The sequence below is a fragment of the Mytilus edulis genome, chromosome 7, assembly GCF_963676685.1.
Source record: "Mytilus edulis chromosome 7, xbMytEdul2.2, whole genome shotgun sequence".
In the NCBI taxonomy this organism is placed as follows: Eukaryota; Metazoa; Mollusca; class Bivalvia; order Mytilida; family Mytilidae; genus Mytilus; species Mytilus edulis.
The window spans coordinates 35303783-35330474 of NC_092350.1; the positions used below are offsets into that span (position 1 = coordinate 35303783).

A 26692-nucleotide genomic window follows, 5' to 3' on the forward strand; every position below is an offset into this window, starting at 1 on the left:
AACTTTTGTCTGCCAATTGTTTTCATTACCCTTTTTAATACCATGTTGGCATTTAAATACCGGCGAAATATTTCAAAAGAAAAAAACCACGGTTAATTTGTAAAACTAACTATACAGTTCATTACAAATTAAATAACATGTTTTCAATAATTCCTTTCGTTTTTGGTTAGTAATGCTAATACTTTAAAGCTTTAAACGTTTTAACGTTTTTAGCTCACCTGGCCCGAAGGGCCAAGTGAGCTTTTCTCACCACTTGGCGTCCGTCGTCCGTCGTCGTCGTCGTTAACAATTTACATTTTGAACTTCTTCTAGAGAACCACTGAATAGAATAGAACCAAACATGGCATGAATGTTCCTTATGAGGTGCTGACCAAGTGTTGTTACTTTGTAGCCGATCCATCATCCAAGATGGCCGCCAGCGGGGGACTTAGTTTAACATAGGACGCTATGGGAAATGCATACAAATGACTTCTTTTAGAGAACCACTGAATGGAATGAAACCAAACATGGCATGAATGTTCCTTATGAGGTGCTGACCAAGTGTTGTTACTTTGTAGCCGATCCATCATCCAAGATGGCCGCCAGCCGGGGACTTAGTTTAACATAGGACCCTATGGGAAATGCATACAAATGACTTCTTTTAGAGAACCACTGAATGGAATAAAACAAAACATAGCATGAATTATCCTTATGGGGTGCTGACCAAGTGTTGTTACTATGTAGCCGATCCATCATCCAAGATGGCCGCCAGCGGGGGACTTAGTTTAACATAGGACCCTATGGGAAATGCATACAAATGACTTCTTCTAGAGAACCACTAAATGGAATGAAACCAAACATTGCATGAATGTTCCTTATGGAGTGCTGACCAATTGTTGTTACTTTGTAGCCGATCCATTATCCAAGATGGCCGCCAGCGGGGACTTAGTTTAACATAGGACCCTATTGGAAATGCATACAAATGACTTCTTCTAGTGAACCACTGAATGGAATGAAACCAAACATGGCATGAATGTTCCTTATGTGGTGCTGACCAAGTGTTGTTACTTTGTAGCCGATCCATCATCAAAATGGCCCCCAGCAGGGGACTTAGTTTAACATAGGACCCTATGGGAAATGCATACAAATGACTTCTTTTAGAGAACCACTGAATGGAATAAAACCAAACATAGCATGAATGTTCCTTATGGGGTGCTGACCAAGTGTTGTTACTTTGTAGCCGATCCATCATCCAAGATGGCCGTCAGCGGGGGACTTAGTTTAACATAGGACCCTATGGGAAATGCATACAAATGACTTCTTTTAGAGAACCACTGAATGGAATGAAACCAAACGTGGCATGAATGTTCCTTATGAGGTGCTGACCAAGTGTTGTTACTTTGTTGCTGATCCATCATCCAAGATGGCCACCAGCCGGGGACTTAGTTTAACATAGGACCCTATGGGAAATGCATACAAATGACTTCTTTTAGAGAACCACTGAATGGAATAAAACCAAACATAGCATGAATGTTCCTTATGGGGTGCTGACCAAGTGTTGTTACTTTGTAGCCGATTCATCATCCAAGATGGCCGCCAGCGGGGAACTTAGTTTAACATAGGACCCTATGGGAAATGCATACAAATGACTTCTTCTAGAGAACCACTTAATGGAATTAAACCAAACATAGCATGAATGTTCCTTATGGAGTGCTGACCAAGTGTTGTTACTTTGTAGCTGATCCATTATCCAAGATGGCCGCCAGCGGGGGACTTAGTTTAACATAGGACCCTATTGGAAATGCATACAAATCACTTCTTCTAGTGAACCACTGAATGGAATGAAACCAAACATGGCATGAATGTTCCTTATGTGGTGCTGACCAAGTGTTGTTACTTTGTAGCCGATCTATCATCCAAGATGGTCGCCAGCGTGGGACTTAGTTTAACATAGGACCCTATGGGAAATGCATACAAATGACTTCTTTTAGAGAACCACTGAATGGAATGAAATCAAACATGGCATGAATGTTCCTAATGTGGTGCTGACCAAGTGTTGTTACTTTGTAGCCGATCCATTATCCAAGATTGCCGCCAGCGGGGGACTTAGTTTAACATAGGACCCTATGGGAAATGCATACAAATGACTTCTTTTAGAGAACCACTGAATGGAATAAAACCAAACATTGCATGAATGTTCCTTATGAGGTGCTGACCAAGTGTTGTTACTTTGTAGCCGATCCATCATCCAAGATGGCCGTCAGCAGGGGACTTAGTTTAACATAGGACCCTATGGGAAATGCATACAAATGACTTCTTTTAGAGAACCACTGAATGGAATAAAACCAAACATGGCATGAATGTTCCTTATGAGGTGCTGACCAAGTGTTGTTACTTTGTAGCCGATCCGTCATCCAAGATGGCTGCCAGTGGGGGACTTTTGAATGAAATTAAACATGTTCCTTTCCTTATAAATGAGGTTGTGTTGTCACTTTTAGCCAAATTTTATATTTTTTTATATGATTTCAAAAACCCAAGTAGAATCAGGTGAGCGATACAGGCTCTTGAGAGCCTCTAGTTATAACCTTAATGGATACTTCGAATCGAAACGCGCGTCTGGCGTTAATGCAAAGTTTAATCCTGGTATCTATAATGAGTTTATTTACATTAATATTCAAGCATATTCAACAATAAACTAACTTTCTCATTCTGTTTTTAAAAGTTGTCTTTCTTTATCCAGATTCTTAAAATTAAATACTTTATTCAAATATATCCAATAATAAACACCACTTGCTTTAAAATTTCCTCAAACACTTCAAATGTATCTTAATAACAGGATACAAACCTCATAGACGTAAATATAAAAAAAATATCTGATGATTAATAAAACCAGCTGGTTATCAAAAACGTAAGACAATTTTTCATGATTTTTCAAATTAGGTTAAAATGTGATTACATGTTTTAGGAATAATGCTCGAAGAAATCTTCGACCAAGCAGTAAATCAGCATGTGCTTCTTTTGCATTAGCATAAAAGGCTAAACTGTATAATGTAGTACACGAGCCTTTTTGCTAAAGATCATTCTCAAGTTATGATCAAAATAGAAAGAACACATCTTATCTAATGTAATTTGAATAAAGAAATTCAACGGCCACGAACAACGAAATTTCTATTCTAATGCTGTATATAAGCCTTTTTGAAATTTGTAACTCGTTGCACATTTCAATTCGAAGTTATATATCATGTGTATATTAACAAACGCGCTTGTTGCTTATTTCTGAATCCTTTTTGTGAATGTGAATATATATTGTAATTTGTAGATTTCATTATAAAATATTGTTTACACCAAAGTGAGTACCACACAGATAATGAGAAACCACAATATTGTAAGCTTTCGGAAATAATATCAATAAAAACAAATCTTAACGGAAATGTTTTTATCAATACACGTAGTTAACAAATGAATACACGAATTGGTTTTTAAATTAGCATACAAATACGGCAGTTTGTCACTTGTTATTTCGTACTGTAGACATCTTACTAAAATATATTTTCTTATGAGAAACACATCAAAACTAAAATTAATAAGGGTTACATTGAGGTCATGTTTGTTCCCTTTGAAGAGACATTTATTGTCGAAATGCGCATCTCGTGCCAGAAAAATGTTACCGTTAGTGTTATTAATCCTCTACAACAAGACAATCATAACTTCTTTATGTTTTTGCTTAACTGACAATTATGTTAGGCCCCGGAGAATTAACATAAGTTGTAGTATATTAAATTAAACTAAATGAAATGGAGGAAAAAAAACATAACTTACGAGTTCTTCCAATTCAGACATGCGTAAATAGAATCACTTAATAGCACATGGGCTAGTAATATGATCCCTTTGTTCATATTACTCCATAGAGAAAAAAAAGCAGGAACGAGCGACCGATTTGTAAAAAAGAAATACACACCTACGAATGTCCAATAACTGTGTAAAGTTTAATTTATACAGTGAAAGGATGAACAAGATTAAAACTATAAGGCACATAAATAACAAACTGGATCTTAAATAAGACAATATCATTACACGTGAAACCTTTATGAAATAAGACCTGCTATTAGAGACCTCACAGAAGGATATTTCGCACTTATTATTCTGTATCTGTAGTTCCAAATATCTAGACTTAATAAATGCTCGTTAAAACTGTTTTCATCTTTTTTGTCTTAAAACAAAGTTCATCGGAAAATACCAATACCTTGTTGATAAACAATTCGCATCAACTTCACAAATAATTTATGATGGTCTTGAAGTATACGTTCTATGTACTGATAGGTACCAGGATTATAATTTAATACGCCAGACGTGCATTTCGTCTACAGAGGACTCATCAGTGACGCTCAAATCAAAATATTTATAAAGCCAAACAAGTACAAAGTTGAAGAGCATTGAGGACCCAAAATTCCAAAATGTTGTGCCAAATACGGCTAAGGTAATCTAGTCCTGGGATAAGACATGGTTATCATCTTAATTATATGTTATAGTGTTCTTTTTTATTTGTCTTTGTATATTTTTAACCTTTACTGTTTAGTTAATTTTTATAATATACTTCCGGCGTGACTCGGTATTATACATTCCGCCATTGTGTTATGTGCTTGGGCCATTCTTTGTATTCTAGTTTTTTTTATTTTTGTTTATGTGCTTTGTCTTTAGTGTGTCCATAGGTCATTTTGTTTTTTCTTTGTTGTAATAGTAATTTGTCTTGTTATTGTACCCATTTTTTTTCTATATGTAATTGTTTATTTGAATTAATATTGCAGTTATAATCTTTTACAGGGAGGTAAGAAAATAGAAACGATGGACCAAACCCCATTTACTATGTTTATATTGATCATCTTGTTGAGCAGCGTTTTCTGTTTAGAAATAACAAGAAGTAATTTGAGCAATTTAAAACTGACTTTTCCATGTGCGAAATTTTACACAAAAGGAAAGTTACACATTGAGTGTTCACATAAAAATCTGACAAACATTCCTGATTTACCATCAGAAGCTGTTTACATTGATTTAGAAGGTAACTTAATCAAGGAGATACCAAATGCAACATTTGAACATTTGAAAAATTTGACTTTTTTGGATATATCATTCAACAGATTAACATCTATCAACAGACAAACATTTGTTGGAATTCAAAATCTGAAGCACCTTAAACTCAATAATAACTTTATTGTTTCTATACAAAACAACACTTTTGATGGAATGACCAGTCTTACAGTTTTGGATCTATCAAACAACAACATACTCTCAATGATAAGCAAGCAATTTTTTAAAGGACTTATAAATCTGAGGCATCTTAAACTTAATAAAAGTCCAGTTATGACCAGCAAATCCCGAGAAATAGCCAATAATACTTTTGAATATTTGATTAATCTTTCCGTACTGGATTTATCATTCAACAACTTGGAATCAATAAATGAACAAACATTTACAGGACTAGAAAACCTGCAGTATCTCAACCTCAACAAAAACAAACTGAGTTATAATACTCGGCAAGTTCCTGCTGGATGTTTTAAACCTCTTAAATCACTCATACGGCTGTCTATTCAAAACAACAATGTGTATTCCTATCCCCGTATTTGCATTTTTCCAGATTTGACAATTGCTCATTTAGTTAATCTCGAAAAAATAGAACTTGATGTTGATGTTGGAAGGCGCGTTTTCAAAAATGTACAATGCCTGGGACCAGGGTATGCTTCACTCCAAAACTTACACTCATTAAAGTTTGATACGTGTGGCCGCCTATCTCTTTTCAACGATTCCTTTAAACACACACCTCATTTAACTCATATAGATATACAAAAATGTGCCGTAACTTACGTTAAATCTGGTGCATTTTCTCGACTGTCAAAGTTGAAAGTATTAAAACTAGACCTTAGTGGTTATTCTGACTATAAACTTGACCAGTTTATGATGGTTGATATGGTTTCGAGTTTGGCAATGACACAAATCGAGGTTTTAGACATGAAAGATGTTTGGGAAACAGCTCAAACTGAGAATACTTTTCCGTGGGAAGAAGTTAATGCAATGTTGTTAAATACGTCTATACGTGAACTACGATTCACAAACAATTTCAATGTAGTATTTCCAACTAGAAAATCAGTTCCATCACCGCAAAGTCTTCAAATACTCAATCTTAGTATGAATGCCTTAAATGAAATATTGCTGAATCTAACACATGTTAAATTCCTCTATCTACAAGGTAATGCACTCGGTAAATACCTAGGAAATAATAGCTACATGATAAAAGGTGAAACTAAACTTGAATATGTATGTCTAGCTAACAATTCAATTTCAAATCTTAATTCAGCTTTATTTAAAGACCAACCGTATCTACAAATTATTGACCTAAGTTATAACAGCCTGAAAGAGGTCAATTTTGACCTGTCACATTTGGTAAAGCTGCATATTTTGAACCTTACATTCAATTTAATAAATCATTTAGACCACAAGTCCTATACAAAATTAGACAGAATTCTTAAAAAAAGCGACAACATTTTACAAATTGATCTAAGTTACAACCCGTTTCATTGTAACTGCTATACACTTTCATTTTTACAATGGATGCAACGTAGGCGCGAACATTTCATAAACTTTTCTCACTTAAGATGTCAATACCTGAATGGGAGCATTTCACCCTCGAATTCATTTGAAGATGTAGTACTATACATTGAGAGGGAATGTATGGATTATTCATATTTGATCGTAATCGCGGCTATTGCTGTTTTGATATTTATAGCAATTTTATTAACAGCAGTCATTTATCGACACCGATGGAAACTGCGATACATTTTCTTCACAGCAAAACTGAAATATATGAAAAAGAAATCAGATGAAGAATTGACTGAGTATGTTTATGATGCCTTTATATCATATTCTGATAAAGATCGAGAATTTGTCATAAAAGACTGCATTGAAAATCTGGAACAAGGCGTGTTAAAGCTGTGCATACATCAGCGAGATTTCATGCCCGGAGAAGATATCACAGATAATATTATAAATGCTATACAAAACAGCCGAAAAACTATCTGCATAATAACTAGATCATTTCTAGACTCTTATTACTGTATGTTTGAATTCAACATGGCCAGAATGGAAAGTGTTCATTCAAGAAATGGAAAAAATACTTTGTTTTTGGTATTTTATGAGAAGCTTTTACCAGAAGAGTTGCCGTTAGTTTTATATGAACTTATTCAGAATCAGTCGTATATTGAATATCCAAATGACGAACAGGGAAATGTCATTTTCTGGCAGAAAATCAAAGATACTTTTCATACTTAAGGATGTTCGCTTGTTATGTTTTAGAATTTTTGTCAGTTTTCGGGAACCTCTTGTTTTATCGATTTAAAACAAAAATCCCATATTTCTTTTTATAAATCTTTTACGTGTATTATTATAAGTCATCTGTTAAATTCTTATAAAATCCTTGTTATTTTTAATAGTTTTTACGCACTAAAATTTGTCAATGATAAAGCTATAATCAAAGAGCAGATTGCTCTGAGGGATACGATTGCCATTGTTTTCATTGACACATGTATGCATGTAGCTGGATTATATTATTTTCAAAACTAATTCAACTGCACATGTAAAATGTAATTTACGTAATCTGAATAGTTACATAATACTAATAGCCAATCCAGGATACAGGTGTTTAAACAATGTACTTAGGCCTTTTGTGTTTTATTTTTGTACTATTAATTCCAAGTTTACTTTCCACAGCAGTCACTGAGACTCAGTGAGAGAGGGTATTTCACTTCGTATCTTATCACATATTTTCCTATGTTATTTCTAGTAGAAACCCCATTCCTAACTCTTTAAATATTTAATTTCCTTTGGGTCAGTGGTCATGACTCCTTTCCGTACACATTCCTTGGTTTAAATTGAGACTTTTTTCAATATAATCAGATAATACGACGTTTATCGACGGAACTAGTTAATTTTTCTCGACTATTTTGATCTCTCAGAATTGACGGAAGTTACTTCCGGAAGGGAGACAACTCGAAACGATAATATGGAAGACTCCATTTCGCCTGAAGGGGTGTTGTAGTTATACTTCTACGATGCTGACTACATTTATTTTTATTTAAATGATGCATATGATTTAAAATTATGCAACAATAACCCTCAATAGCAGACATATATAGAAAGGATTTCATGAGTTTTAAATTAATCAATTGAGTGGGGAATCCACAGCAACCATTCAATCTAATACCCCTTGAAGTCAAGAAAACTATACGCATGCTCATAATTACCTAAACAAACCCTGAAGCAAGAACGTAAATTAAAAATATTTATTAAAAGACCTAGATGGTTCTCTATTTCTATTTGGAAGTACAATATCAAATATCAGTTTCATAACGATAACATGTAAGAACAACTCCACTTCAGATCTTGTATTATAGATTTATCGGAATTCAGAGAACTCTAGCATTTTTATCAAAATTGGGTAATTCCCTCTGACGTGTTTCTAAATTTATAAAAACACTAAATATAAATACTGCTTAATTCTGATTTTCCGTGTCGTTAAAAACAGGCATATAAGTCAAGGGAAATGTCAAACATGAAGATTACGAAAAGATCATTATAGGAAAGTTGTTTAAGATCAATCCCTTTGTTTGATTTTACCTTTTAAAGCAAGACAATCATAAGAATCCGAGATGTTTCTTATTGTTTAGAATAAAACGGTTGACGTGAGGGAATGGACCTGAGCCACTGGTATAAGTCTACAGATTGCTTGAAAGCAATCGTATCCCAAAAAATCAAGATAGAACATTGTCACGCCAAAATTTAAATGGCTAATATCTCAAAAACAAGCACATTGACCTATATATGTTTTTGTTTACTCTTTTGGTTCCTTTAATAATCCCCCATCAATATATACTTATGTTATGAAAAGTTTGTTATTTTGAAACTGAGAAGGGAACCTCCTTAAGGTATTGTACAGCTTTCTTTCAAAAATAAACTGAAGGAAATACAATGACAATTTTTTTTCTAAAGGAGGAAATTTGTAATTAATGGCAACAGGAAATTTGCAGCGTACAATGGGTTGCACTTAAAAGACAATTGAGCTCTTTATGACTATTTCTAGAAAGCTTATTGAGTCACATATTTCAGAAAAGATGAAAATTTACACATAACTGCAATATTTAAAATTTAAATGATTAATTGATGTTATTAGCTAAACTTTCAGCACTATTGTGCTATTTCGAGGCGGTCAGTTTTTAATGTGGAAGAAGCCGAAATATATAGGAAAGTTGATTAAGTTCAATCCCTTTGTTTGTTTTTACCTTTTAAAGCAAAACAATCATAAGAATCTGAGATGTTCCTTAATGTTTAGATTAAAACGATTGACGTGAGGGAAATTGCTCTGAGCCACCGGTATAAGTCTACAGATTGCTTGAAAGCAATCGTATCCCAAAAATCACATACATAGTTTTATTTCAAGACTGTTTGTATTTTAGTAATTTAACTCGGCGCTATTACAGTAAATTATATATTAAAAATGTAATTAGTATTTACATGAAAGAGGATTGGCATTCCTACCTTGTCTTTAATTGTAAATAGTTATCAAAGGTACCAGGCTTATAATTTAATATACCAGACGCGCGTTTCGTCTACGTAAGACTTATCCGTGACGCTCAGATCAAAATAATTAATAAGCCAAATAAGTACAAAGTTGAAGAGCATTGATGACCCAGAATTCAAAAAAGGTTGTGCAAAATACGGCTGTAGCTATCTCTGCCTTGGATAAGAACATCCTTAGTATTTCAAATAATTCATACCTTTGCAAAGAGTAAATTTATAAAATTTACCATAAAATTAATATTCATGTCAACACCGTAGTGTTGACTACTGGGATGATGAGTTAATCATATATTTAGAACAGTAATGCATGAATTATTTGTAATTGATTGTTATCATTATATTGGATTGTATAGCAATATTATTAACAGCAAATAAATGTTTAGTATATCTGACCATTAAAACTGCTGGAAATCAAATTTCTGAAATATACTGATTACATACCATGCACATCCAACACTGAGCTTAATTTGTAAGAAAGATAGGAAAAGGAGATGGTAACATTTATGAGGGTATTTTTTTTCGTTCCCTATTTGTATATTGCTATCTCTCACTTTGTCTAAGTTAAAGTTGATCATTTAATCCATTAAAAGGAGTGATAGTATATATTTTTTTTTGAAATGTGGGATAAAGGGGCATAGAGAGTGCCCCTTTGTCCGCCAAAAAATAAGTATCTCATGTTTTTCTTGATTTATCTGAATTTTAACTAACTAGTCCAAAAAGTGGAACCTTAACTGTTTGAAGGAATTATAACCCCCTTTCAAGAAATCTGGATAGACATTTTCTACTCATTGAAACTATTTTTTCTTGAAAAACGGAAAGGTCAGAGTACAAAATTTCTAAAAATCTAAAAATGGTCGTACAGGGTATACTGTGTGTTTGATATCATAGGGGAGAGATAAATGGTTGACCTAGAATTAATTGAAACCAAATACATACCATTCCCTTATTCTACAAAGTATCATCTATCGAACTGCAAATTAGGTTAATATAATAGTAAAACCTTCTTTCCAGGTCAACTCTTTTAAGGGAAATCCTGTATTTTTCAGGTTACCCTCTTCTTGTCACACAGTAAAGGTATGCAAAGGTCACCTCTCTTCAATGTCACTTTTCGTAGGTCCCAATGGTGACCCGTTATTTGCCGGTTTGAATATAATATGTATGTATGAGATCACTGACGTTATTTCTTAAAATCAGCAGCACAAAAACCCATGAAAATATTCATTTTAGTTTCTTACCATTAATACATTGTATTTCGAAAGTGTGCATGTTGGAACTTCAAACCTGCTTCACCGAGTATAAATTTATGCCTTTTATTATGAAATTATTTTCTCTGGGAGACAAGTAGACTTTAAAATAATTCCATACACAAAACATAGTTGCCTACATTAAATAAAGGCATACATCTACCTCATGCAAAGCTTGACGAATTTGGTTACACTTTTTTTCTCAATTTTTGGTTTATAAGCTCTTTATTATATATGTTCAATAAGCCTTGGATTTTCAAATATTTTGGTCATGACCATCACCAGAGAGACATTTCTTGTCGAAATGCGCATCTGGCTCAGACAAATCGGTACCTTTAATAATTACTACAATTCTACAACACTTGTCACATGTGAGCCAAAACAAACATTCAGCTGAAAAAATATTTTAGACATAAAAAAGAAATGAACTGTCAATATGGTAGCAAACCTGGTTTATTGTATTTTGAAGGTAATAATATTTGATGAACTTAAAGAAGACAGCTTGTACGAATGAAATTGGCTTGTTATAATGTATGGCTCTTTCAAAGGCTTTTTGGTCTGCCACATTCTGTCTCCATTTTTTACTTTTTCTGAGAATCATATGTCTTGAACGGTCAAAGTTTAAATGGTCACCTGATTTGCATATTGTAATCAGTCAAAGCATAATAAATTCTGAAAAGCATTTGCTGAACAGTTCATAAGTCATTGTATAGAAACAACTAAAAACTGCAAAAACTGCAAAAACTGCAAAAGCGAAAATCGTCTCTATCAAACATAACATCCATTTTTTTTATCAGTTACAGCATATTAGATTCTGAAAAGTATTGGATTGATTTTTCAGACATTATGGCACTGAAACTTCAGAAAAAGACGTTTTCCTATTTATTAAGAACAACAACTCCTAAACAAGTAAAGTGAATCAGACTTTAATCACACATTGCAATATTAAAGCAAGTAAATTCAATTATCTCCACTTTGACAATGAGGAATGGAGCTAAATACTCAGGTAGTGTTCTACAACTATTTTAAATTCCGTCAATATCCATCTGGATGTTTCCAAGGAGCTGACTTTACAAGAGACTGTTACTATATAATAGATATTGCAACATTGAAGTAATCGAATTTGATAATCTTCCAAGTGAGTTGAAGACTGGGATAATAATCATTTAGCCATTAGGACATCTTAGGTTATGTCTTACAATTGTGATCCATTTCATCAGTACCCGTGCCTTTAAGTAACTGCAATTACAATTCAATTAGACAAATTGAAGGACAGATTGACAAACAAATTCCTATATACTCTCCTATAATTTGTTTCAAGGGGAATATGCGCAACAACTTACAATGTGAGCTAATGGTCAATATCATACCTATATGCTATATGAAAATATTCAGTAAAAAGGTTGTTGACAAGCAATGGATATGAAAACACATCCAACAGTAGAACATGCTCAAATAAAGCCCTATACCTACTTTCCAGAAGCTCTGATTTATAATTTTTGAGAATATGTGACAAAATTACAATTGCCATTATGTATATTTTATACACAAATGATCAGTTAACAGGAATGACATATATGAAAATGCGTCATACAGTACAGGATGATCATAAGGCACTTTCTACTGTTTCTGGAAGCTGTAATTGAACTACCTGACACAATTTTATGAAGGAGAGAGGACAACCAGTATAATCCCCACCTGCAGAACAAGAGAATTCTAATTCATCTAACCATATCAGCTCTTACTATACCACAGCAAATAAGAGTAAAGACATGCACTATGTCTTTGTCACATCAACAAACTTTTTTGTCAAAGTAACTTTATTTAGAGAATGCTTAGAAACAGATGGCTTAAAATCAACATCTCTTCCAATGGCTAATGAACAAGAACTATAAAACATGTTTATTCCATACATATAATATTTTAATTCATGGTAAAATAATGTATTACAAATATATGAATAAGTGTGAAATAAATATACAATAACATTTCACAACCATTTACAGCAATAATTCACAGGAAAGTGAAGAGGAATGCTGGGTAATATATCCCATAAGTCTTTGTAACTGGCAGGAAGTGGCAAAACCAGAAAAGGGACAGCAAGCATGCAAAATTTTTTAAACTGATAGAGCTGAGAAATTAAAGTGTCATGCTGAATCTTTTGAAATGCTGGCATAAGTCTGTTAATCGGTTCTTTAATTAATATACACCTTTTAATATTGTTTTCCTAGTTTTGCTTGTAACATGAAGTGAAAATTGAAGCTAACATCTAAATCTGCTATGAATAGAAGTCAAGACTAAAATATTTCATTTTGTTAACCATTTACCATATATATATGTATATACATGATATATGTGTGTGCAAATATGTTCACTAAAACTGTGCATTCCCATTGCCAATGTTAATAAAGATTTAGGAAGTGCATGAAATAATTCAGAGAGGTTAATAAACAGTAAAGAATAAAGTATATGTATTATTTTAATGCTATAGAAGATCAACTCTGTAATGTCCAACTTGTGTTATATACATTTTAGATCATTACAGAAATGACATGAAATATTGCAAGCAATTGTGACTTTGTCTAAAGTATATATTGTGTGACATGCAAATATGAGGCTGTTGCATAGAAAAACTTTTCAATATACGTTTAACAAACATATATATTATCAGTTATTTATAACTTAATATTAGTTAGCCAATAATTTGATTTTTTTTCCAGCATTTTAGGGATTATCTAAATAATGCAATAAAAAAGCGTAAAATAAATTGCAACAGCCTCTATGTTTTGAGGTATTATCCTTGCCATCTATGAATGTGACAATTAATTTTTTTTGTAATCAATACATCATTAAAATAATGATGTTTCTGACCTCATTTTCTGTCATGATTCCAAACTAAAATGTTTCAATATTATCTCAATGTCTTTTGATGAAAAATTATGTTGTCACAGTCATAGTTAAACCATGTCTAACAGTTCAAGTTCTTATTCCAACAGAATAATTCCTTAAGAACTATAAGACATGATATCACATATAAATTTGCTGTAATTGGTTGTTAAATATGTTTAATATTAGTAAAGGACAAAAAGTGCTATAATTTGAAACTGTATGTAGAAAGACAAAATTTTGTATCACTTTTTTAATATGGTCCAATTCATCAGACCATATTAACATAAAGTTTTGTCCTTTCAATATATTTCCAAAGTATATTTACTTCACAAATTCATGCTTGTAAGACAATATATTAACCAATATAAACCAAAATATATAAATTTCTGAAACTTTGTTATTCTGTTCGTTAGTACGGGAATTTAAAGGTACGGTTAGTATGACATATACAAACCCCAGTGTTTAACTGGCCAAATACCCAGTGGTGTGTATATTAATATATATGTACAATTATTAGTTCCTTTTTTAAAGGAAAACTAAACTATGTACAATTGGAGAATACAGAGGATAAACTATAAAGGTGCAAGAACTTTTACAGTGTACAACAGTTAGTATATCTGAATAACTTTAAGATAGAAATCTCTAATAAGCTCCTATTGAAATATTTTTTCTCTTTAGCTTTTGGTAAGTTAGTTAGAACAGTTGACTTACTGAATTAAACTTATCAATCTTAATGACCTTGGGGCATCACAAATCAACTGTCAGTGACATCTATATAAGGACTTTCATCATAAATTCTCAATGACTTATGGGGCATCTCAAACATATCCTCTTCACCAACCTTCACAAATTAATAAACTCTTTTTTTGCTCAATCTGGTTGTGCAGATTTAACAATAATATTATATTTTGTTATGTAATATGAATATGCATATATTAATATTTATAGAGACAAATACATATATACAACCATTTCATATATATCTATAAAACGTTTCATCTTTGGAAAGATTCAGTTTACTTGACTGGAATTTGGTTTATTCTTTGGGTGTTAAAAAAGTTTTAATGAGCTGCAATCATATCTTCTTCCAAAGCCTGTTTTGATATCTATTAAATCTTTATTTCTTATTTTTCATTTAAAAGTATTTAACTCAAAGCCAAATATATATAAGAATCTATCATTCATCAAACCTTGAAATATCAAAATCAATATTTCTTCCTATGAAAAATGTACAAATGAATTCTGAATAACAGACAACTATATAAAAATTATCTAAATCTCAAACAGAACTACTAACAAAAATATCACAGTGTGTGAGAATCCCTGTAACCCTCGTTGGAGTAATTATTACAACAATTAATAAGTCCAATAACTTGTACTAATTCAATATCTTATAAAATGACGATAATTTGTTATCTGCTATTATTACTATATCATTAGCACTATCAAATCCCTCCTTTAGGATGTTAAATAATATAATTCTACGTTTATTTACAGTGTATCCTTTTTTCATGCTATCATGAATATTTTATTATCTTATTTTTATGCAATTTGCTCTATTTTTTAATAGCATGTTGTTGATTTGTCCAATAGGTAGTTTAGATTAAATTTGTGTCTATTATGATGTTTACCCTACTCAATGTAGGTAGAAGAATACATTTTGGTTTGTACTCTTGAAAAAAACACTGTAACAATTACCGGCATAAACAAAACTTAACATACTCCACAGATAGATAAATTTCTACATTTAGGCAAAAGTAATATTGAAGTAAGGATTATGTTTAGACATAAAGCATGTGTAATTTTATTTATTCAATTTTTCAACTCAATCACTAAATAAATGCTTTTATAAATTTTTAATATTTAAAGTTTTCCAGATTTCTCATATTTCAAAATAATTCTATTCAAATGTTATTTCACAAAAAAATTATTATCCTTTTGAATAAATTATATCGTACACCAATTTCCCCTCCATCAGGGAGAACAATCTACATCCTATTCTATTGAAAGTGAATGTTTAGTATATGTACACTTGGTTAGTGAATCATAATTAATGAATCATGATTACATCTGAACACACACTTTTAACAATGATATGTTTATATTATTAATCTTAATCAATACGTCACAGCAGTATCTGTTTATAAATATCTATATAAATGATATGTAATATTTATAGATTGTATATGGACTTCTTTATGATCATAAACGTGATTTGATTTAAATTTTAATCATAAACATGATTCAGTATTTGTTAAATCATTGGAATTTATCAGATTGATAGTATTTCTCTAATGGTAGTTAGTGTTTGCGTACTTAAATGCTAACGGTTATAAAAAAAAAATGTTAGGAACCGTTTATAAGAATATTATTATGCCTTTTATAGAAAAGTAAAGCTTACAACTCATATACAAAATGAATAAAGAATTTTGATTTTGATATAAAATATAACAAAAATATAAAAACATATAAACGTTATTTGAAAAAAAAATATTTAGTTTACCATCTATGCAATCTAAAAGATTTTACTCCTAATTGATAAATAAGGATAAATATGGGAGCAATGAAAACTTTCAAAATACCAACTCCAAACATTTAAATAATTAGCTGGATACCTTTAAGGTATAATTAGTATAATTGTAGATTTTAATGACAAGAATTGATTGTTTTTTTCACTTAATTTCTTTCCCTAAGCAGCTATTATATATTATATAAAAATCAATTATTTGAAAAAAAAACATCTTTCACAACCATGAAAACTTTATATTAAACATTAGGTGGTAAATAACACTACAGGGAGATAAGTCTGTAATAATTTAGTTTTTTTTTCTTCAGAAAATTGATACTGAAATCGTCAAGAAGGAACAGATACCCTTCATGATAACTATATATGCAACTAATATCCAGGTAACCTGAAAAGTATGTCCATTAATTGCATTTATAAAACAATGGAATGTTTTCAAAAGTAATCACCTTTGCGTGGCGGTGGAGGTGCAACAGGGATGTGATTTGATTGGTTAATGTTTCCACTATATCCACCAATAGATCCTCTTCGTCCACCATTCTGAAATTGCAAAAAAAAAGATTAAATTTTTGTATTGAATATAAAAATAAATTAAAAGGTAGCGGAACAAATATTGTTATTAATAAAAAGGAAAGGTCATCAAATGCAGCCATCTAAAGTCTATCAAACCCGGCTATATTTGCTCGTTAACTAGTTTCTTTTTCTTTTATATATACTCACATTCAAGTTTTTCATGGTAAAGGATAAATTGACAATCTCCTTTTTTTCAGGAAAATAAAAAAAATCTTTACTATTCAATGCGCTGAGTTTCTTATTTTAAGTTTGAATTCCAAATAAATATTCTCAATTACTAAATAACCATTAAAGTTACAGTAAATATTGTTTATATTACAACAATAAAATTAGCAAAGTATTGATATTAAATCAAAAATCCAATATGCAGCTTTATAACTATGACAATATTAAAGCAATGCATGACCTCCATAACACTGATAAATATTGTCTGATATCTACATGCTGAATTACATATTCTTTTTAATTCTGTCATATTATTAAAACTTTATAATGTCATTCACCTGAGCATAGTAAGCCTCTTTTCTACGATCAATATTTATAATATATCTTGAAAAAATAGATATTTATTTTTATTACTTTTAGCATATATGGATATTGGATAACTGCCCCTCTAAACATGTACACCTAAACAAATATGATCATTAAATAATAAGGAAATGTGGTATGATTGCCAATGAGATCTACCAAAGTTCAAATGAAGAGGATGTAAGCAATAAATTACAATTGGACAGCCTTCAACAATGAGAAAATTTATACTAAATGGTTGGCAATAAAGGTTATTTATTCCTCAACATTCAGTAACTGGATATCAAGATTGTAACATGAGGATGAAATTGTTAATGACTAAACCAAGGCCAGGTTACCCCTGTCACACAGCCAATATATGGTCCAATTGTTATTACTCAAGCATTTAACAGAACATTTCAAGAAAATTGCTGAACCTGAAGAATGAGGCCAAGATCAGGTGACTACTATGAACCAGATAATGTTTAAACTTATAAATATGATACAAGCCCAGTTGTATAAGTGCCAGTAGTGATTAAGGAACTGACGATATCAAGACATTTAGATTCCCCTTGAGAGATTAGGTTTGAATGGTACAAGAGAAACTGATCAAGGTTCTATTCAAATTGGAACATCAGATACACATTCATACTCAAACTTGATACATTATGGGTAAGATAAGGTGGCCACTGCCACAAGCAGAGATAAACTAATCTCAATAAAATTGGTTCAATATCTTGAATTCATGTAACCTTGAAAATGAGATAAATGTTTTAAATTGACACTTCCCTTATCAGAACAACTACATATTAAATGATTAAATTGTCATTTTCCTCCACTAGATATATTTACCTTATCATAAAAAGCACATTGACTCATATAGTCAGCGAGATGAGAACATGAAAAATAACAAATGCCAGACAGAAACTCTTGAAAAGAAAAAAGATTGTTTTCATCTTCTACCTTACTTGATCACTTTTTGAGATTATCAAAATGTCTGAAAATAAGTTCATAGAGGTCTTGACAAGGTACCAATTTGGAAACTTGTTCAATATCAGGTAAATGACATCATAAAGACACTTAACGGCAAAGCATTAAATTCTGATTGATCTAATTCATAACTTAAATTTGGTACATGTAACCAAAATATAGTTTGACCTTGCATGACACCTTATAACCTTGCCATGCAACATACATCTTAAAACATTACATTTTATCAATTATTTTCTTAACTAGCACATTTTATTTTATGATTGAGACATTTATCTTACAATTCATTATTTTGTTTATTGGAAATTCATAAATGTATTGTCTAAATCTCAAAGAATTTCTGTAAAATGATAAATCTAAAAAAAATACATTGCATATGAAATTCTTTGAATGTGCAAATTTTTGTAAAATTTTAAATATATAATTAATAAGCATCTCTAAAATCTATAACTAAATGTCCAATCAAAAAACAAGTGCAGCTTATACAGTTCTGACTATTAGTAAATATTTAGTATGTGCAGTGTTTTACATGCTTATATAAGTAACCCAAACCACAAAATATATAATATTAGTTAAGACAGCAACTCAAAATACCTTTATTAGCTTCATAGAAACTGAATTACAAAGAAAATAAAGTGAAATAAAAAATGTTATAGAGGTAGGATTATAGTCAGGAAAAAATGAGTCTGTATATAAAAATCAGTTGGGTTTTCCATTTTATATGACTTGTACATTCCTCAAGTATAGACATATAACCTTTCCACATGATTAGTTAATATTCCAAATATATTATTATAAATAGAGAAAGATCTGCCCACTGAGATCAAGAAGTACACCGCATAAATATTTTTTATAGTACACATTCATGCTTTTCTAATTTTAAAAGTCCCATCATAATGACCACAAATTAAACTTTTGAACAGCATAAAGGAGAAGCCAAAAAAATATTTCCAAATGCATTTATTCTCAAAAATCCTATCAAAAATTATTATAACTGTTTAGTGAAAAAATTATGAAATGTATATCTGTGTACATGTGCAAATGAATAAAGCCCATATATATATTCTATTTCAACATTGAACAATGTTTTTTACTTCAATTCCCCGACAAGTTTGAACCTAACTTTGGGCATGGTGTGTTTGATAGTTTTCTTTGTTAAGATTTGAAGTTTTTACTGGCTTCTTTGCTTACAAAACATTTATATGTATATTGTGTTATTTATAAATATTTTACATTAAATAAATAAATAATTACATATATATGATATATCCCAAAATGTTTCAATTATTTTCTCTCCTTTTCAAGGAATTCTTATCTTTTATCTTTAAGGTAACAGTATTTTCTTGGCATTCATCTTATAAAAAATTTTAAACTATAATTGTGTTAGCCTCATCTTACTATTGATAAAAATATTCCTTTAAACCGGGTGATGGAACTTATAAGATTCTAAAATGATTAAGTATAAAAACACCATACAATATATATATAAATCCCCATGTAAAAATGTAATTTACTCGCAATCATTTTCTATATCAGTGAGGGGCTACTTGAAGGGTTCTTGGTAAGATATACTGGAAAAAAAAATTATAAAAAATAAGTTTATAACTCTGACTCTAGTGATAAAACATGAAAAATGTATCAAATTTCAACTTTCATACAAGCACAAAAATATATTCTTCTGAAGATAACAACGGCTCTTTAAAACCCTCACATCATTTATTCAGACATTTTCCTGTACCACTATTCATTCTCCTATAAAAGTTATTTAAATACAGATGAAGTCTAATTAGAGAAAACAAACTTAGAGTCAAATAATGTAGAATTTTTAATTTGCAGTTTGAGGTATTATTTTTTAATAAGTAAAATAGAACTATTAAAAGTGTTTCTGCTAAAAGTGTTATCACACGTTCATAAAAAAATCACAAAATCTAAAAGGTTTAAAAGACAGAATCCTAAAACTACATTAAGCATAGACACTGGAAGTTTCACAAAAAATTACATAAATGTAACTAGGACTTTTTTTATAATTTTAAACAACAACTGTTACAAACACAACCAAAGCCTCAACTTCCAATATCTTTAGTTTTGATTACAATGAACTCTGACAAAGAATCCAGCATGATTTACCAAATAGGTCATATCCATTAAAGTATCTCTCACATTCTGGTAATATAAAACCAACCATAATCAAAATTCAGAACAAATTTCTATATGGAACAGAGTTATTGCATACCAGGAAATTTGATTGACTACTATCTAAAATCAGCAAAAATTATGGGAACATGATATATTTTGACGTACTGACTGGATCAGATGCCATTTACAAGAACATAACCATTTCTGATATTCTGATTGGTCAAGCAGCCATTCTGTACATGGACAGAAGCTGGATTTCCTAATTGGTTAATTAATAGGAAAACAATTTGTTTCTTAATAATGTTAAAAGTCATTTTGTGGAAAAATAACAGGAAATATGAAAATATCCTGATACACATACCGGTAGTAAAAATAAAAAGGAATTTAAAAAGAGCCATACAAAATAGTATATATATATATAATAATGACCATAATAAAAACAAAAATCCACAAAGCAACTTACAGAGAAGAACTAAAATTTCAATCTACATTCTGTGGTAATAAAATACAAGCTTTTGTTAATTCTGTGTTTTTCCCAATATGGCATAATTTTATCTACTTATTTTCATGTGTACCATTCATAAATGAATATTTCAAGAATTAAAATAGGAAGAGGTATGATAACAGCCATTATTAGCCTCTGAAATTACAAAAAAATATAAAGTTCTTCAAGCCTTTCAAAACACTTGAACATCTAAAAAATTTATTTGAAGGGAGGTAACTGCTATAAAACTTTTTTGATTTTTGAATTTCAGGGCATAAAAAGTAACTGAATCAAACCTTCTCCTTTAATTACCAGATGAAAGATCAGTATTTTTTTGTCTGTGAATTAAATTAAGAAATTCAAACTAAGCCTTTAATTCGATTTTATTTAACTTTATTCTAAATATTACTTCATAATACTTTTGGTGACACATGAAAATGAATTTTTCTTGACAATAAGTGAAACATTCCAAATAATATTAAAGCTTGTGTTTAGCAGTTAAAATAGGAAGCTGTTGTATACAATGGTACGAATAAGCAGAATCAGCTATGTGAATATTAATTGAACATGGCCTGCTGATACTTTGGATCTTACTCGTCAATTTAATAAAGGGAGCTAACTGCTACTGACACTATTGTTGTCGGGTGCCTCTGAAAGCCTGTTTGGAATCAACACAACATGAATAGAAAATATTAAATAAGCTAAACTGACATAAAGCAATTTGCTTTTCTGTTGATGATTTGGCTTAAAGCAGTTTTGCTTGTTTCTAAAAGATAAAGATAAAGGCATTATCAAAAGCATTATGCTTTTTAAGAAAAAGTCATTCAGAAAATATGCCTCTGTAACCAGTCTTTTGACATAAAGCAATACTTCTTTTAAATAAAAAGTTCGTATAGAAAAAAATTCTAGATTTTTCTTGGATAACTGTAGTCCAAAATGTATAGGAGGCAAAATGATATGTCTAAATGCAAAATTTACCTCTAGGAACAATTATCATCATTTAAACATATTTATTTTAATGGAAAGCAAATCATTTTGACACCCGTAGCATCTGTCCAACCGTTAACAAAAACAATGAAATCTTGACATCTTAAACAAAACGTAAAGATGTTTATAGAAAAATATGTTATGCCTCTGCTGCTAAAAAAAACGAACTTTAAAATAAAAAAAAATCTTCATCTCAAAAAGTTAATATAAAAATAAATATGGAAGGCTATCTTGTAAAAAGCCTAATAGTATAATACATTGTTATATATTTTAGACAAATCATGTGCAGTATTGAATTTTATTTTGTGTTTGAAAAATGTACACAAGAAGGCTAACTTTATGTCAAAATTAAATCTAAAATATGAAATCAAAGTTTGATGGTACTTGTAATTCTATTCAAACATATATATAAATCAAAAACTTACAATTCCTTTAATTATGTTGTTGCTTGTCAACATTATGACATAAAATAAGCCAATTCTATTGCTATCTTTAAATTATAGTATTGCGTTCTAATTTTTTTACACAAAAGATAGCTCAATTTTGTTAACAAATGAAATTTTTCATTTCCATTATTAAATTTTACATGGATTGCAATTAAAATTTAAAGTATATTTGTTATATCTCTGTAACTGAAAACAGTGAAGAAATTCTTTTTATTATGCTGTGTTAATAAATACCACCAGTTTTTGTTATTGAAATATTAAAATTCGTGTAATTTAAGTAAAATAGAACACAATATTTTAATAGCAATAAAATTAATATTCCTGAATAATCAGTCAGAAAAAAGACCAAAACAAATTTAATTTGTATCAATTTCTTGATTCCCATAATTCCACTTGCACCATGTGAGCAAAACAACTTTCTGTTGCATCTTAAAAACAGACTTGATATTCAGGAATATCTGAAACCAGTACTTCTTCTGCCATTGTAAACTCATAATTAAACACTAAATATCAAATCCTTACCCGATCAATATCGTTACGATCATCACCAGCATCTCGTAGAATTGTATAAGGGGCGTATCCAGAATCACCTTTGTAGTTTCGTAGCCTCCACCAATTTCTACTGTCGTCTAATACCTAAAACAAAACATTTCTCAAAAATTTGTTCATTAGAATAACTGAAATTCTAAAAGGAAAACACATTTAAGTGAGCATGTGTACAAAGTTTAGTTTGAATATATGACTTCAAAAATAGAAGAAATTTGTTGTAAATTTTGTATCTGAATACTGACTTTTCTGCTTATTTGCACTATCAAAGTTGGAATGATGAAAACCTTATTTTATGGTGTGTGTAATTGATGTTTGCTTTACACTGAAATAATGCACAAGGTTTTGCAATTAAGGATATACTAATTACTATGAGTTAGCTCTATATATATTATACAATATCTCTGCTCATTACAATTAAAGATGTATATTTTATCTTTATCTTTTCTTCAGAATGTTTTCGGCTAGAAATATTGTACTTGGTGTGAATGTATTTGGCTTAAAATTGATATGTTTAAAGGAGTAAAAAGAGTATTTACATGGATACAGATTTCTACTGGATGCTAATTGGGTTTCAAAATATAATTCATAAATCATTTTTTATAAGTACATTTTTTATAAGACTCGACTAAATGGAAACAGCTGTTGATCTTTTTTTGATTTAAATGCCTTCAGAAAATATAAAAAGACCTGACTCTGACTTGAGGGTTAAGAACAACAATACAAGTGCTGTATCTTTGCTTTTTGTGTTTTTTGCTTTACATGTACTGATACATCTTTGCTTCTTTTCGCTGTAGATGTACTGATTGTGTGTCATGGATGAATACCCCCATATCCTTTCTTTTCTATTATATAATAAATTACCTCTAAAATGTCTCCTTTTTCTACTGTTATTTCTTTTTGATTTCTACCTGTTCGTTCATGAACAGCTTCATATATTCTAAAATATAATTTTTCATTCATCATACTATACTCTGTACTTGGTTTAAACAATATACCTGATTTAACATAGAAAACATGTGTGCTATGCTTATATACAGTATTTAAAAAATTATAATCTTGAAAAGGATTTATTTTTACAAAATGGTGAAAGTCTTTCCAACCTCTCAATTAAGACAAGAGTGCACATGCTGAAATGTCTCGCCTTCTTTACTAATCATTGATATTATGTTGATAGACCTAAATATAAAGCTTTATTACAACTGTCACATAAACTCAACATTTACCAAGAAAACAAAACATTGATCAATGAACCATGAAAATGTGGTCAAGGTCAGATGAACCATGCTAGGCAGACATGTACAGCTAACAATTCTTCAATACAACAAATATAGTTGACTTATTGCTTATGAATTAAGAAAAACAGACCAAACCGTGAAAATGAGGTCAAGATCAAATAAAACCTGTGTAACAGACATAGAGATCACAGAATATTTCCATACACCAAATATAGTTGACCTAATACATAAAGTATTAGAAAAATAGACCAAAACTCAAAAACTTAACTTTGACCACTGAACCATGAAAATGAGGTCAAGGTCAGATGACACCTGCCAGTTGGACATGTACACTTTACAGTCCTTCCATAAACCGAATATACTAGACCTATTACTTATAGTATCTGAGATATGGACTTGACCACCAAAACTTAACCTTGCTCACTGATCCATGAAATGAGGTCGAGGTCAAGTGGAAACTACCAAATATAGTTATCCAATTACTTATAATAAGAGAGAATTTAACATTACAAAAAATCTTAACTTTTTTTCAAGTAGTCACTGAACCATGAAAATGAGGTCAGGGACATTGGACATGTGACTGACGGAAAGTTCGTAACATGAGGCATCTATATACAAAGTATGAAGCATCCAGGTTTTTTTGTACAGTGAAAATGAAAGTGAAATTCTAAAATTGTTCTTTAAAGTATTTAACCAATTTTCAATCTTTTCTTCCTGGGTACTTTGTATGTTTTAATGGAGACCCATTGTTGGACTCCAGTTGTCTTTTTTCCTCTTTGGTGAGGTTGCTGTCTCTTTGATTCATTCCCCATTTCTATTCTCTATTTTAGTTAGACCTAACAATTCCATTTTAAATACTAAAATATGCCAAACTCAGTTCTCAGCCTAGGTGTGACAAGATTCTGTTAAATGAATATTATTTTGTGTTACTTACTTTGCATTTTTCCTTCTTAATTCCTCCTTATATTCCTGATTTTCTTGGCTTCTAGACTTATTACCACCAGAATATCTATGTGCATCTTGGTTTCTGTTGGTAAACAATATTGGATGATTAGTATGATATTAAACTATAAAGCATATTTGTTTGGTTTCTTTTTCAGATGTGGAATTTGTGTAATCACAAAATTTAATTTCAATAGTGAGTTTCTGTTTTCAGTAGCATGTGAATCATAAAGTTATAGGCTGCATTTAGAGAAAATATCAGACAAATTATATAACATTTTGATATTAAATTTTAACGAGATCACAACTTTTGAAATACTAAAAATACTTCATTATTTCATCTTAAATATGAGAAAAATATCAGCTTGACAGCAGCAATGAAGGAACACATTTTCAATTATTTTTAATGGTATTACTGTAAGGAAACTCGCAATCTTGGCAAATTGGACTTTGGTCTAAGATACTTAACATCACATGATTTTAAATAATCGTCATGCCAAATTAAATATTTGTATAAATATATATAGGTCTTAGAATAATTTGTATAAAATATGTTCATGCAATGGGAGGATGGATTCTTAAATATTTACTTTTGGTAAGAGAAATTCACATTGGTTTTGAGAAGGTTAAACAATGTTTTAGTACAAGATGTATTATTTGACAATAACAAAGACAACAGATAATGGTTTTCATTGATTGGTAGATTAGTTGCAATCCCTGAAGATGAACTACTTATAAAACCACTTTTATGTAGCATATAGAGGGGTACTGTAAGACTAGGAAAACATAACTAGTATGACCATATATCAAAGAAAAAAACCCCAAAAAAACAAGTGAAACAAGGAGCTACTAATCACTGTTTCCCGCCCAAATACTTGGGTAAACAGGAAGTTGTTGAATGATGAATCTGAACACATCACACAGTTGAGCCACTTATATATACTATTATTTAACTATAAACCCTAAAACCAAATTTCAGAAATCCTTATAATGTAGTTCCTGAGAAAGATGCAATGAAAAATATTCATGGGATGGACAGACAGACAGAGATGAAACAGCATTTTAAAGCAGGGGTATAACTAGAAATTAATTGGAACATCATAACAATGAAGAACGGAAGACATGAAGGCCCCTGATATAAACGTCAGCAGAAGTCTTTGATTTCACTGTTTTGAAGATTAATACAGAGAAGACATCAAGAAATGAACAGGTGATAAGTTGGTAATGGTGCTTTTTACAACTTAAATATCCAAAGTAATATGTATATAAAATACAAAGTAAAGCATTGCAAGCCATTAAACCTAGTACTGTGAAATTATGTATTTGTATTCATTGTGAAAGTAATATACATTACAAATTAAATACTGAAGCGGACCTGTGAAAAAAGGGATATATTTCTTTGAGAACATTTCAAAGGCTCTTACAAATTTATAATACCCAAAAGGTACAATTTTGATGCAGTTAAATATAAAGTCTAAATTGCGTTTTTTTTAAAACATATTGAGCTTGAAATGATCCCTCAGAATAGTGAAATTAAGTATCACACAAACATCCAATAGTATATGGAAAATGTTGAACTTGAT

General features: G+C 30.6%; 2 protein-coding genes across 16 annotated transcripts in view; one reads left to right on the top strand and one right to left on the bottom strand.

Annotated features, from left to right (window-relative positions):
• Window positions 1-26692, bottom strand: part of LOC139481344 (epidermal growth factor receptor kinase substrate 8-like) — a 69919-nt gene that overhangs the window by 9079 nt on the left and 34148 nt on the right. For all 15 annotated transcript variants that reach the window (XM_071264601.1, XM_071264587.1, XM_071264592.1 and 12 more), the window contains 4 exons: window positions 25102-25194; window positions 23794-23869; window positions 22906-23019; window positions 16710-16800 (listed from right to left, as the gene is read on the bottom strand). In XM_071264601.1, coding sequence (XP_071120702.1) covers window positions 16710-16800; window positions 22906-23019; window positions 23794-23869; window positions 25102-25194 — 374 coding nt within the window. The remainder of the gene's footprint in view (window positions 1-16709; window positions 16801-22905; window positions 23020-23793; window positions 23870-25101; window positions 25195-26692) is intronic.
• LOC139481345 (toll-like receptor 4) lies at window positions 4746-7400 on the top strand. The gene has a single exon (XM_071264603.1). The coding sequence runs from the start codon at window positions 4822-4824 to the stop codon at window positions 7297-7299; it is 2478 nt and encodes an 825-aa protein (XP_071120704.1). The 5' UTR covers window positions 4746-4821; the 3' UTR covers window positions 7300-7400.

What these genes read in the sequence shown, in the direction of transcription:
- LOC139481345 (XM_071264603.1), top strand. Translation starts at nt 4,822, where the DNA reads ATGGACCAAACCCCATTTACTATGTTTATATTGATCATCTTGTTGAGC.